The sequence below is a fragment of the Toxorhynchites rutilus genome, chromosome 1 (assembly GCF_029784135.1).
Source record: "Toxorhynchites rutilus septentrionalis strain SRP chromosome 1, ASM2978413v1, whole genome shotgun sequence".
NCBI lineage: Eukaryota > Metazoa > Arthropoda > Insecta > Diptera > Culicidae > Toxorhynchites > Toxorhynchites rutilus.
Window position 1 is genome coordinate 88,978,815 of NC_073744.1, and position 14,810 is coordinate 88,993,624.

Below are 14,810 nucleotides of genomic sequence, written 5' to 3' on the forward strand. Positions count from 1 at the left end.
TTGGGAATTTTCAAAATATATTCATGTGAAAGAGTTTAATTGAATGTTTTCTATCCATGTAACACTGTGACCAAATATATTTCAATCAAGTGCTATTAACAGGTGGTTATCGAGTTGGCATTAACCACTGGTGGGCTTCCAGTATCGAGGAAAATGTGGAAATATCTAATCGTTACTGAAAATAATCTGCCAGTTCCTTTGGGAATTTTCAAAATATATTCATGTGAAAGAGTTTAATTGAATGTTTTCTATCCATGTAACACTGTGACCAAATATGTTTCAATCAAGTGCTATTAACAGGTGGTTATCGAGTTGGTATTAACCACTGGTGGGCTTCCAGTATCGGGGGAAATGTGGAAATAACTAATCGTTACTGAAAATAATCTGCCAGTTCCTTTGGGAATTTTCAAAATATATTCATGTGAAAGAGTTTAATTGAATGTTTTCTATCCATGTAACACTGTGACTAAATATGTTTCAATCAAGTGCTATTAACAGGTGGTTATCGAGTTGGTATTAACCACTGGTGGGCTTCCAGTATCGGGGGAAATGTGGAAATATCTAATCGTTACTGAAAATAATCTGCTAGTTCCTCTGGGAATTTTCAAAATATATTCATGTGAAAGAGTTTAATTGAATGTTTTCTATCCATGTAACACTGTGACCAAATATGTTTCAATCAAGTGCTATTAACAGGTGGTTATCGAGTTGGCATTAACCACTGGTGGGCTTCCAGTATCGAGGAAAATGTGGAAATATCTAATCGTTACTGAAAATAATCTGTCAGTTCCTTTGGGAATTTTCAAAATATATTCATGTTAAAGAGTTTATTTGAATGTTTTCTTTCCATGTAACACTGTGATCAAATACATTTGGTTTTGTGGTTTTTCAATCAATCGCAATTAACAGGATAGGTTCTGAAGATTATTCTTCCCCATCAGTAGGATATTTCCGTATCCAATATTGGATGCATAAAACCTTGTGCCTCCAACGTAACGCTCTCGTTTTCGAAGTCGCCCAAATATCCATTCATTCAGAATGAATTCAGATTCAACTTCAAACAAATGATCTCTAAATCAACGATAGTCCTACGTCACCCTTGCGGTTATACCATAGATATAACCCACTTCCTGTTTTTCGTATTCTATATTGGATGCATATAACCTTGTGCCTCCAACGTAACGCTCTCGTTTTCGAAGTCCCCCAAATATTCATTTATTCATCCATTCAGAATGGATTTAGATTCAACTTCAAACAAATGATCTCTAAATCAACGATAGTCCTACGTCACCCTTGCGGTTATACCATAGATATAACCCACTTCCTGTTTTTTATTATTCTTTATAACCTACGAAAAATAGCTTTCATGAAGGATTTATGCAGGATTCCTGATTGAAATTGAGGAATACAATTATTGATGGAATTTACCTGACAGAGAACCTGCTCTTAGGATCGTAGAGCAGTATTGAACCACACTCCGGCCTTGCACTTTGTAAACCACGTTCTAGGAACCACACCGAGAAGCACCGCTCGCCACAGCACTCACAGACGCGCCAATGGAACTACCAAAGCCTGAATAAATCAATCAAATACAGATGATTTGATCCGTTTGAAGGATATTTTATGCATGCTGGATGCATTCGTTTCCAGCCCTGATGTTTCTTCTTTATCGATAAAGCAACAATTAGAATAATGAAAGAGTGAGAGCAATCTAAAATACACTGTCTGCAGCCTGTGAAGAGGGCACAGAGATGCTAGATTGTGCATGTTCTGCATAACTTTAAGTGAGAATTATTTTAAACATGTACGTTACTGCCCCAAGCCCGAAGCTCGGCAAGAAAGGCCTCGTTTGCAGACAGATCTTCTCACCCCATCAGATCAACGGTAACTGATCCTAAAAGGATACCGAAAAGGTCCTGGGAAATTAAAATATGTACTCTATCTCTACGCTTGTTCTACCGTGGACATTGTGGATGTTGAATCGTTATAGGTTTCTCGTAGCTTCTAGGCTAATTTTCAATGTGTACGATAAATTAATATGTTTTGCGCCAATAAAATCTGCTTTAGTGAGATACAGAGATTCCTTAGACGATGGTTTCCGTTTGAGATTTTTCGGTGCTATCGAGTCCAGTAAAAGATGTTCACAAACGCTCTTCGCTCTGTGAAGCCCAGGTGCCCTGGCGAAACGATTTAACCTGTGAAATGTGGCGGTCGAGATCGTAAATCGAACAACAAACGACACGCAGCAAAATTCCACAGTTTCTTGAGGAAATCCCGTTCCGCCAAAATGCTGAGTTCATTTCTCTTTAATTTCCAACACAATGGAAATCTGCGGGCTTCCCGTTCCGCCATATCATTGCGAACATTCGGTTCCATCATATCACCACGGACATCCCGTTCCGTCGTATCACTGCGGACATCCCGTTCCGCTATATCACTGCGGACATCCCGTTCCGCCATATCATTGCGAACATTCAGTTCCATCATATCACCACGGACATCCCGTTCCGCCATAGCTCTACAGATATTCCATTTCGTCAAAGCTTTGCGGACATCCCGTTCCGCTGGAACACTAACGTTATTTCGACCTTTCTGTCTTCCGCGGACATCCCGCTCGGGTATAACATAACGTTTTAAATTGATAGAAAATAACATAAGCTATTCAAGGTTATGTAATTTTCCTACGATATTCCAACTATTTTTTCGAACGTCTGGGTGACTCCCTTTCTACAATTAGTGATTTATTGAAACATTAAAAATAATATGTCAGGTTACATGATTCTAAATGTTGCTATGTTGAGCAACTCCTGGCAGGATCGCCAATGTGTGTTTCATGAATATAACTTTCTTAGGGAGTCACCCAGCGTAGCTGTTTTAATAGAAATACATCTTACCTCGTGCTCGTAGATGATGGAGGTCAAGTCGAGTGACGACGGTTGCTGGGCTATGGTTTATGCGGTGTAGGACTTTTACACCGCCGTTATATAGACACAGCTATGCGTACGCCTGCGGTGATTATATATTTAAGAGAACACATGTTCAAATCGGTCATACTCTTATTGGGCATCACACACCACTATTGGGCTGTTTCAAAAGTTTATGATTTGCTCAGCATCTACTATCCTACACGCGAATGATATGTCCACCCATACCTATCATCGCTCACGCACCGTGTTACAGTCGAATACGACCCATCCACATGCTTATCTTATGTCTAGCATAAGAAATCTCAAGTGTTGAGAAAGTTCATGCACCTCGAGGAAGGTTCTTTTGAAACAAATCAATAGAAGCCATCCTATGCGCGATCAGTGTGACTACCCGCACATATCATCGCTCACGCACCACGTTGCAGTCGAATGTGACCCATCCACATGCCTATCTTATGTCTAGCATAAGGCATCTCAAGTGTTAAGAAAGTTCGTGCACCTCGAGGAAGGTTCTTTTGAAACAAATCAATAGAAGCCATCCTATGCGCGATCAGTGTGACTACCCGCACATATCATCGCTCACGCACCACGTTGCAGTCGAATGTGACCCATCCACATGCCTATCTTATGTCTAGCATAAGGCATCTCAAGTGTTGAGAAAGTTCGTGCACCTCGAGGAAGGTTCTTTTGAAACAAATCAATAGAAGCCATCCTATGAGCGATCAGTGTGACTACCCGCACCTATCATCGCTCACGCACCACGTTGCAGTCGAATGTGACCCATCCACATGCCTTCAGGCATCCGAAAAATTTTTAATAAAAAAAAAAGAGAAGTCACCACATGCAGCACTAAGCTGCAGTAGGACTTCTCTTCTAACCACAACAACCGTACACGTACCCCATCCACATGCCTATCTCCGACACTCGGCATGGACCTTCAAGCGCCCGAAAATGTTTAAATAAAAAAAAGAGAAGTCACCACATGCAGCACTAAGCTACAGTAGGACTTCTCTTTTAAACACAACAACCGTACACGTACAAGGCCAACCTCCAAGCAAGGGTAGTCTGAGAGGATCGAAATGTACACCTCTCTGCAACTCGCAACTCCCAGCCTGTAAACCTATCGTTTGTAGGAGGTCTCAGGTGTCCAGGTGCCACACAACACGGTGGACACGCAAACGCGCATCACCTCTACGTGCTGGGCTCATCCCTTTTCGCTCGCAGCTACTCAGGGAATCCTTGTTAGTTTCTTTTCCTCCCCTTAGTAATATGCTTAAATTGAGGGGGTAGTCACACATCATTTGAGGCCTATAAGAACTATCTCATGTATGGAGAAGATGGAACACACAAAGACTTTCATCTTGGGACGTGTGTTCATCAAGCCGTGCGTCGGGGCCTTCGCACGTTTGACTATCTTCAATGTTTTTCCACCACTGAAGGCCGAAAAACACCATTACGCATATGCGCTACCTAAGCAGCGCATATAGTTAAATTGGTAAATATAGGCACTCAAAAATGTGTACATCGCACAATGATTGTACGATGTGCAATATGCGTTCAACTTGTCGGTGTTCATGTGTCCTGCAGTTCACATTCTGACGCGCAATTTGCTGCGGTCTTCATCGATCCACGAGCCGAGTGATCCCCTGCCTAGGGTTTGTTGTATATGGATTTATTGAAATTGAAACACGGGTTGAAATTTGAAACACACACTTGGAGAGTACGCATGTAAACATACGATGTACAGGCCACTCCTGGGTTCTTAGAACCCATCGCACTTGCAGAATGAACATCACGCCGGATTTCATCACTTGGGACGTATTTTTGTCATCATTGGTCCAAAGACCGTGTGATCGGCTTAACCTTTAGCTTTTTCGAACCGCTACGGTGTGGCTTATGTTTTGAGACTTTCCCACACGAGACGACGAGACAGTTGGAGCATGTCACTCAGTCTGCAACAGGTGTTCAGATGGGATCGACAGTACCATTCCCATTCCCAAGTCATCCAAAACACATGTTAGTGCAAATAAAAACAAAAACAAGCATAGGCAGGTCCCGGCCAAAAGTTCGAACAACGATCCTCTCAGACGAAATCCCCCGCGTCGCGCTCGCGATAAGCAGGTCAGTAGCTGCGGATTATGCGAAGAGCCCGATAATGACACCATGGTACAGTGTGATGAGTGTGATACGTGGTATCACTTCTCGTGTGTTCAAGTGAATTCGTCAGTTGAAGATTTAAGCTGGGTATGTCCTGGGTGTGCCAGTGGGGCAGTTCCAGTGGACAAAATGCAAAAGCCCGAGGGAACCAGCAAATATCAACCGCAACAAAATCCACCCCCTATCGTCGCATCGTTGGCTAAATCGGCTGGTAAAGCGAGCAGGCGTAGTGAGAACTGGAAGATCGAGCTACAGCTACAGAAGCTTGAGGAGGAAAAGAAAATGCAGCAGGATTATCTGGACCAGAAATATAATTTGCTGGGGGAACTGAATGTTGAAACTTCATCTGAAGTCAGCGTTCAGGATTCAATGATAGATAATGCGTCGAAAGTACAACAGTGGATAGAAGATACGGAGAAATGCGGTGAAGATTCTGGCCTTGTTGTTGACAATCTCGAGGATGAGCCATTACTTGAAACCGAAAATAGACCAACCACAACGCAACATACGACAAATACAGGCTTACGTCATGCAACCAAACTTGGCAGGCCGAAACCGCAGACTGGAAGAAATCTACCTGCGCTTGGCCAAACACAAGTGCAACCGGATCGTGTTTTAAGCCGTAGGGAGACGAGAAACACTATTGACTTCATCCCTGAACACGGATCGACTCCACTTCTGCAACCAAGGCAAGGGATTATGCCTACTAGAGCCGAAGGTGAAGACAATATTTATACGTTGAACCGTAGCCAACTGGCTGCTAGGCAGGCCGTTTCAAAGGATTTACCGGAATTTAGCGGAAACCCGGAGGATTGGCCGCTCTTTTTTTCGATCTTCAACTCTTCCGCCCAGCTATGCGGATTCTCAAATGAGGAGAATATGCTCAGGCTGCGGAAATGCCTCAGAGGAAAGGCACTCGAAGCGGTCAAGTGCCGTCTACTCCATCCATCGAACGTGAACGGAGTGATGGCTACGCTAAAGATGCTGTATGGCAGGCCTGAAACAATCATACAAGCAATCGTCAGAAAGGTCCGATCCTTACCGGCTCCCAGCATTGATAGACTGGACACTGTGATTCATTTCGCACTCAACGTAGAAAATCTTGTCGCAACGGTGGAAGCTTGTGACATCCGGGATTTTATGTACAACGCTTCTTTGAGGTACGAGTTAGTGGAGAGGCTCCCGCCGACGTTAAAACTAGATTGGGCAAGAAATTCCCGGAACAATCCAACTCCAAACCTATTGGATTTCAGCTTGTGGCTGCGCTCTGTTGCTGAGGACGCCAGTGCCGTTTCAACTTCGATGAACAGTGACTTCCGTTCCCGATACGCGAAAAAAGATGGTTTTTTGAATATCCACTCAGAAGAGGACCGTCAGTCATCAAGAAAAACGTTGGTCACATCCGTTATTAACGATCCTTCTTCAAAGGAGTACAGCAGAGAATGCATTTGTTGCAAAGGCAGCTGTTTAACATTAGCGCAGTGCAAACGGTTTAAAGAACTTAGCTACGATTCAAGATGGTCCGCAGTGCGGGAGTTTAAAATATGTCGTAAGTGTCTTCGTAGGCATAATGGTCCATGCAAACAGAGGAAAGTGTGCGGTATCGATGGATGTTCCTACTTACACCATCCTCTTCTACACGATAAAAACAAGCAATCACCGAATTTATCTCCCACTCCATAGACAAGTGCTCTACAGGGACAAGGGAGTCAAGCCATGAATAGCAGCTGTAATGTGCATCAAGGGCAGTCTGAGATCCTGTTCAGAATCGTACCAGTTCTTCTTTATGGTCCATCTAAAATTGTGCGAACTTACGCCTTCGTTGATGATGGTTCGGAACTTACACTGATGGAGCAGAGTTTAGCTGACGAGTTAGGAGTACATGGTCCGACGAAATCCCTTTGTCTGCGATGGACCGGTGGAACGAACAGAACAGAAGATTTGTCTCAAAAGGTAAATGTTCAGATCTCAAGTGTCACAAATCCCTCCAAGAAGTATACACTTCACGAAGTACACACAGTTGGCAGTCTGCAACTCCGACCGCAGACACTATTAATTACTGAAATCCAGAATAAATACCGTCATCTCAAGGCCTTACCGGTAGAATCGTATCAAGAGGTTAGTCCACAACTTCTCATCGGACTGGATCATGCAAGCTTGGGAAACGTGATGAAATATCGCGAGGGTAATCCGAACGAGCCCATAGGAGTCAAAACTCGCCTTGGATGGATAATTTACGGATGCTGTACCAAGACATCGAACGGTGGTAGTCACGTTAATCATCACAGTGTTCAACTCTGTCAGTGTGAAACTAAATCGGATGATCAGCTGCACGAAGCCATGAAACAATATTTCTCACTGGAAAGTATGGGAATCAGTAAGCCAGATAAACTGTTGCTATCCAACGATGAGCAAAGAGCGATAGAGTTGTTGCAGAAATTGACCAAGCGTGTGAATGGGAGATACGAATCCGGTCTGCTTATGCGGTACGATAATGTAAGACTTCCAGACAGCAGACCAATGGCCCTACGACGATGGGAATGTCTTGATCGACGAATGCAGAAAGACGAAAACCTAGCTCTGGTATTAAATGCAAAAATAAATGATTGCTTAGCCAAGGGCTACATGAGGAAGCTTACCGTGGAGGAAACAGAGACTGCTCGTAACCCAGTCTGGTACCTTCCAGTATTTCCGGTTATGAATCCTAACAAACCTGGAAAGGTAAGACTCGTCTGGGACGCGGCGGCGGCCTGTTATGGGGTCTCTCTAAATTCAGTCCTCCTTAAAGGACCTGATCAAGTAACCTCTCTCTTGTCAATCATGGTACGGTTTCGCGAATTCCGGGTGGCAGTTTCCGGTGACCTCCGGGAAATGTTTCTTCAAATCCTGATGAGATCTGAGGATCAGCACTTCCTACGCTTCTTTTGGAAGGCGAACGCTGGAGACACAACTCCTAGTACGTACGTTATGCAGGCATTGCCATTTGGAACGTGCTGCTCTCCAAGCATAGCTCAGTATGTTAAGAACACCCACGCAAAACAATTCGAGCAGGAATTTCCGGAAGCTGTGCACGCCATCGTTCATCAGCACTATGTCGACGATATGCTGATCAGTGCTGAAACGGAGGAGAAAGCAATCCAGCTGGTGAAGGACATCAAAAATATTCACGAATCCGGAGGGTTCCAAATGCGGAATTGGGTGTCAAATTCACCGGCAATAGTCGATGCACTGAACGGAGAGAGAATCAACGAAGTGAACCTGAGCGTTGGCGAAGCAAATGCCGCTGAAAAAGTTCTCGGAATGTGGTGGAACACAAAAGAGGACTGCTTCACATACAAGCTATCTCCCCGCCTCGACGTTGACTTGTTGTCTGGACGTAAACGACCAACCAAACGTGAAGTCCTGAGGACCTTAATGATGGTATTCGACCCGCTGGGTTTGATCAGTAATTTCCTCATGTTTTTGCGAAGTCTTTTACAAGAAATTTGGAGAGCATCTATCGGTTGGGATGAGCCGATTCACGACTGCCACTTTGAGAAATGGCTCGTTTGGCTTCGAGTTCTTCCGCGTGTAGCAGATATCAAGATCCCTCGGTGCTATCGGGCGGTTACGTCTTCAGGAGAAGGGACCGTCGTGCAAATGCACACCTTTGTGGATGCGAGCGAAAGTGGTTTCGCGGCCGTCGTTTATCTTCGTTTTCAAGAAAATGACACGGTTGAAATTGCATTGGCAGGAGCGAAAAGCAGAGTCACACCACTAAAATTTCTATCCATACCTCGCTCTGAACTGCAAGCTGCAATCATCGGAGCTAGGCTGGCAGACTCCATTCTTGGATCGCTCTCTATTGCGGTCCAAAAACGCTATTTCTGGACAGATTCCAGAGACGTCATGTGTTGGTTACACTCCGATCACAGGCGCTACAGCCAATATGTGGCTGTACGTGTTAGTGAGATTTTAGAGACGACAGGCATCCGAGATTGGCGATGGGTCCCTACAAAAATGAACGTAGCGGACGAAGGAACCAAATGGAAAAGTTCACCAATTTTGAGCAGCTCTAGCCGATGGTTCCGTGGTCCAGAATTTCTCTGGAAAGCTGAAGGAGAATGGCCAGCAGCTTCTCAGTCCGTTAGTTTCACCGACACCGAGCTTCGTCCGCACATGCACCTTCATTTCAAATCATTCGAGCCGATCATCGATGTGAGTCGCTTTAGCAAATGGTCAGTAATTCTGAAGGTCACAGCTTTCGTATTTAGAGCCATCAAGAACATGCAGCGAACCATCAGGAAGACTCCTCAAGCTAAAGGACCACTTACTAGCGACGAACTATCAACGGCTGAGTCTTATTTATACCAAAGAAGTGCATATGAAGAGGAAATTTCAGTTTTATCCATCAACCATCAGAAGCCGTCAGAAAAACTAGTTCCCAAAAGTAGCCCCTTGTTCCGTCTTTGCCCGTTCATGGATGAAATGGGAGTCCTAAGGATCCGCGGGCGAACTAACGTTTGCCAGTTTATCGACAGCAGCGTTGCTAATCCCGTTATTCTTCCACGAGAACACAGCATAACTAGGCTAATCGTATTGCATATCCATCAGAAGTTCCTGCATCAGAACCACGAAATCATCATAAATGAATTGAAACAACGTTATTACATTTGCCGTCTAAAAGCTGTCTACAAATCAGTCCGTAAAAACTGCCAATTTTGCAAGAACGAATGAGCTCGCCCAAAACCGCCGCTGATGAGTGACTTACCATTATCACGTCTTTCCGTCTACAGTCGTCCTTTCAGTCATATGGGGGTGGATTACTTCGGCCCAATGACTGTATCCGTAGGCCGCCGAGTGGAGAAACGCTGGGGTGTCTTGGCGACGTGCCTCACTGTACGTGCCATCCATTTAGAAGTCGCTCATTCACTTACTGCTGACTCATGCATTATAGCTCTACGCAACGTAATGAGTAGACGGGGGGTACCAGTTGCCATATACAGCGACAGAGGCACAAATTTTGTGGGGGCCAACAAAGAACTGAAGGCCGCACTGGAACAATTAGATCACGTTAAGATATCTGCAGAATTCACATCACCGCAAACCACGTGGAACTTCATCCCTCCCATGTCCCCTCATATGGGTGGAGCATGGGAAAGGATGATCCGTACGGTCAAACAGAACCTGGAAAAATTACTTCTAAGCCGTCTACCATCGGATGAAACGCTACGTAGTATGCTGATAGAAATAGAACTCATCGTGAATTCGAGGCCATTGACTGAAATACCTTTAGACGATGATCAGTCTCCCGTGCTGACTCCTAATCACTTTATCATCGGTTCGTCGAATGGAATGCTTCCTTGGACCTGTTTGGATGACAACCCTGCTCGATTGAGACAGAATTGGAAACTGTCTCAAAATTTAGCGAACCAGTTCTGGGTACAGTGGCTGCGTGACTACTTACCGACATTGACGCGCAGGGCGAAATGGTTCACCGGAGTGAAGCCGATTGAAATCAACGACATCGTGGTTATCGTCGACAACAGATTTCCACGTAATTCTTGGCCCAAAGGACGTGTGATTGCCACCGAGATAGCGCCAGACGGACAAGTCAGGTGGGCTACAGTACAAACCGTTAGTGGAATATACGAGCGACCCGCCGTCATGCTCGCAGTGCTCGACGTTGGCGTAATTGGAAATACAACTCAGAAGGATCTTCGCTGCATTGAAGGGGGGAGTGTTGGTAGCGCAACGTCGACCAGCGAGCCTAGCACAACCCTGAGTGAGTCGACCAAAAAAAACGTCAGCCGTACCCACTGACTGAGAGATGAGCGGAAACCATCGAACAAAAAGAAAACAACGAAATTGACTGATAGATCCCGTGTGTGACAGATTGCGAGTGCGAAAAGAAAATTTATAAATTATAATTTAAATTGAATTTAATTATTGTTAACTTCTATAAGTTTATATTCCTGGTAAGAGTTACATCTAGTTTCCGCAACGTTTAATCAACCGTATCTAAAACCTCTCCAGAATAGTATTTACGACTGGTGGGATACTATAGGAATTGTAACCTACATTTGGAAATATTTCTCCAACACGTTGGAATAGAATCCTTGAAGTCTAAATCATTGAATTGTTGTGCGATAGCGATAAGCTACTACAGTAAGTAGAACTCCCATGAATGTACGTTCTAATCTGAAGATTTTCTTTATTGGTAGGATTTTGTAAATCTACATCTAAAACTGAATAAAGATTTCACGAAATTGGAAGCCGTTGTTGTCTATCGCCAACACCGGGTCTAGTAGTTTCGAGCCGCGCACACACTGCAAGGTATGGCCCCTACAATAGGATGAAAGTTCGAAGGCCCCGGCCCTTCATCCAAGTAGTAATACCTTTAGTGCAGTAAGGAATGGGAATCCCATCATCGATCCAAAGACCGAGACGATCAACCCTTTCCTTCCATTTCCACCTCACTAATATGGGGACTCGCCAGGGGGCATCTGTACGTTCATATGCGCACATGCGAAGTACGAGACACCGCACCTAGTCCAACAGATGAGAGGATGGCGTTCATTTTGAGACCTTCTATAACGCCGGGTCTAGTAGTTTCGAGCCGCGCACACACTGCAAGGTATGGCCCCTACAATAGGATGAAAGTTCGAAGGCCCCGGCCCTTCATCCAAGTAGTAATACCTTTAGTGCAGTAAGGGAGTGTAAATCCTTTTATCGATCTGAAGACCGAGATGAAAGGGTTTGTTGTATGAATTGAAACATAACGGACTCGCCAGGAGAGCATTTTTAATGGGAACGTACGTTCGCACAACAAAGGTACGAGTACGGCGCCACTCCTAGTCCTCGCAAAACAACCACTGGGTAACGCGTGTCTATGTACCAAGACCCCAACGCGTTCGGTCTTCTGTTCGACAAAGGTCATCATAAGACGTAATAATGATCCTTCCGCAGGTTCACCTACGGAAACCTTGTTACGACTTTTACTTCCTCTAAATAACCAGGCTCGGTCAACTTCAGCGTGTCAAATGCAGCCCTCGAGGAGCCAGCAAATTACTCGCCTACAAAGGCCTCACCTAATAATTCATCGGTAGTAGCGACGGGCGGTGTGTACAAAGGGCAGGGACGTAATCAACGCTGGCTAGTGACCAGCACTTACTGGGAATTCCAAGTTCATATGGACCGTTTCAGTCCATAATCCCGACTACGTGGGCATTTCAGTGATTTCCCGTTCCTCTCGGAATAGGGTACACGCTGCTGCCCACATTGTAGCGCGCGTGCAGTCCAGAACATCTTAGGGCATCACGGACCTGTTATCGGTCAATCTCACCTTGCTTAACACAAGTTGTTCCATTAAGCAGAAGTCAACCTCGATGAGTTGACGTGTCATCAGGTCATACTACACTGCGCCAGCGAGCGCGCGCGGAAGCCAACCTACGTCTGACTGCTGATAGCGTTCTAGTTAATTTGATTGAGTCACGTTCGTTATCGGAATTAACCAGACAAATCAATCCACGAACTAAGAACGGCCATGCACCACTACCCTTAGTTTTGAGAAAGAGCTATTAATCTGTCTTACCTCAATAAGTTCGGACCTGGTAAGTTTTCCCGTGTTGAGTCAAATTAAGCCGCAGGCTCCACTCCTGGTGGTGCCCTTCCGTCAATTCCTTTAAGTTTCAACTTTGCAACCATACTTCCCCCGGAACCTGATTTTGGTTTCCCGGAAGCCACTGAGAGCACCATACAGTAGCGTCTCCCAATTGCTAATTGGCATAGTTTACGGTTAGAACTAGGGCGGTATCTAATCGTCTTCGATCCTCTAACTTTCGTTCTTGATTAATGAAAGCATCCATGGCAAATGCTTTCGCTTTAGTTAGTCTTACGACGGTCTACGAATTTCACCTCTCGCGTCGTAGTACTAATGCCCCCAACTACTTCTGTTAATCATTACCTCCGGATCCGGTTACAAACCAATGAATATTAGGACCGAGGTGTGTGTGTGTATATATATTTATTAGGCTTTAACAAATTGAAAGTTACAGAAAATACATAGCTTCTGCTTTGTCATTCGCCTATGTTTCTCTTTGTTTTTATTTTTCCCTACATCCCTTATCTCCTAATCACCAAGTGAGCGGGCGTTTTTTGCTCTTTATACTCGTTTTTATTTTTTGAGTGTTCTTTTGGTGAACCTACCTTCTATTCTGTGTAATTTATATCATTTTTGTTAGATTGCACTCTTTTATGAAGTTTATGGTTCTTTTTAAGCTCTCAGCATTATTCCTTAGCACCGTTTGGATGTTGTCCTCTAGATTGTGGTTCCTTCTTTCTGTTTCATATTTCCTGCATTCTACTAGGATGTGCTCTACTGTCAGGTCGGTACCGCAGGTTTCGCACGTGGGTGTATCTTGATGTCTCTGGCTCATGATTGTGTTATGAGTTATCCAAGTGTGACCTATCCTTAATCTGGTAATGATCTTTTGGTCCCTCGGGTTTTCTGCTTCTATCCATTTTTCAGTGGAACTTTTAATTTTTCTTAACTTATGGTCCCTACACTGAATCCATGCTCTGTTCCATTCTTGTTTAATTTCTTCCTTTATCCATCTTATGGCATCTTCTTTGGGTATAGCCTGCTCCTCGATTTGTTTGTGTCTTCCGTCATTGGCTAGCCTATCAGCCTTCTCGTTGCCTCGGATTCCTGTATGCCCAGGTATCCAAGTAAATCGGATTCTTTTATTGAAAGCCTCTAATTTGGCTTGTTTCAGCCAAGGGTGTATGCAGTCTCTATTTTCCATTGCTGCCAGGCAGCTTGCTGAGTCTGTGAATATTATTGCGTTTTCATGGGTATTTTGCGTTGCTCTTAGTAGTGCATACGCCTCTGCAGAGAAAATACTGCATTGCTGGTATTCTGCCATTTATGCTTATGCCTGTGCTGGGTGTCACTACACCGTATCCTACTTCGCTTTCTGTTTTTGAGCCATCTGTATAGGTAAAGCTCTTTTCTTGGTGATTTTGTATGTAGCTTCTGAAGTTTGCCTTGGCAATGTCTTTTGGACAACCCGCTCGAACGTTGGCTTTGAGTTTCCAATCTATAATAGGACAGTGGTGTATCCATGTTCTGTGATCTGTTGTTGTGGTTGTTGCGACTTGTAGTAGTTCTCTTTTGGTGAGGCTTTTGAAGCTATTTTTGGCTCTTTCTACCAGGGGGAGGTTTTCCCATTGTTCTAAGCTGAATTTTTCCTTCAGTTGGGTCGCCTTGATGCATATATTTTTTGCAACTTGGTATTTGAGGGGGAGTTCCCCGCACTCAGCGTATACTGATGATACTGGGCTGGTGCAGAAAGCCCCAGATGCTATTTTTATGCCGTTGTTATAGATGGGTTCTAAGGCTTTTATTACCTTTTCTCCACCTCTTGTGTAAAACTGAGCTCCATGGAGTATTTTGGTGAGTATAGTTGCATTTACAACTTTTAATAGCGTGACTCGATTGCTAGTTTTAAATCTCCCTGCTATTATTTTTAGCACTTTTATGTAGCTTTGTGTGGCCTTTTTGGTTTCTGCGCAGTGTTGTTCAAACGTGAGCTTGGAGTCTATGGTGACACCTAGCAGTTTTAACTTTCTTTCTTGTGGTATTTGACTTTCTTCCAAGTATAGTGTTGGAGCTTTTCGGTCATGTCTTCTTTTGCATATGTGTAGCAGTTTTGACTTTCTGGGGTTTATCGTGAAGCCTCTCTC

The 14,810-nt window shown here is 44.3% G+C and overlaps 1 protein-coding gene and 1 non-coding gene across 2 annotated transcripts; one reads left to right on the forward strand and one right to left on the reverse strand.

Moving 5' to 3' along the window:
- Positions 1–4,430: 4,430 nt before the first annotated feature.
- Positions 4,431–4,585, reverse strand: LOC129763723 (5.8S ribosomal RNA). Its single transcript, XR_008741022.1, has one exon. It is a non-coding gene; the product is annotated as a 5.8S ribosomal RNA (ribosomal RNA).
- A 2,215-nt stretch (positions 4,586–6,800) lies between these two features.
- LOC129761152 (uncharacterized) lies at positions 6,801–9,800 on the forward strand. The gene has a single exon (XM_055758861.1). The coding sequence runs from the start codon at positions 6,801–6,803 to the stop codon at positions 9,798–9,800; it is 3,000 nt and encodes a 999-aa protein (XP_055614836.1).
- Positions 9,801–14,810: the final 5,010 nt, after the last annotated feature.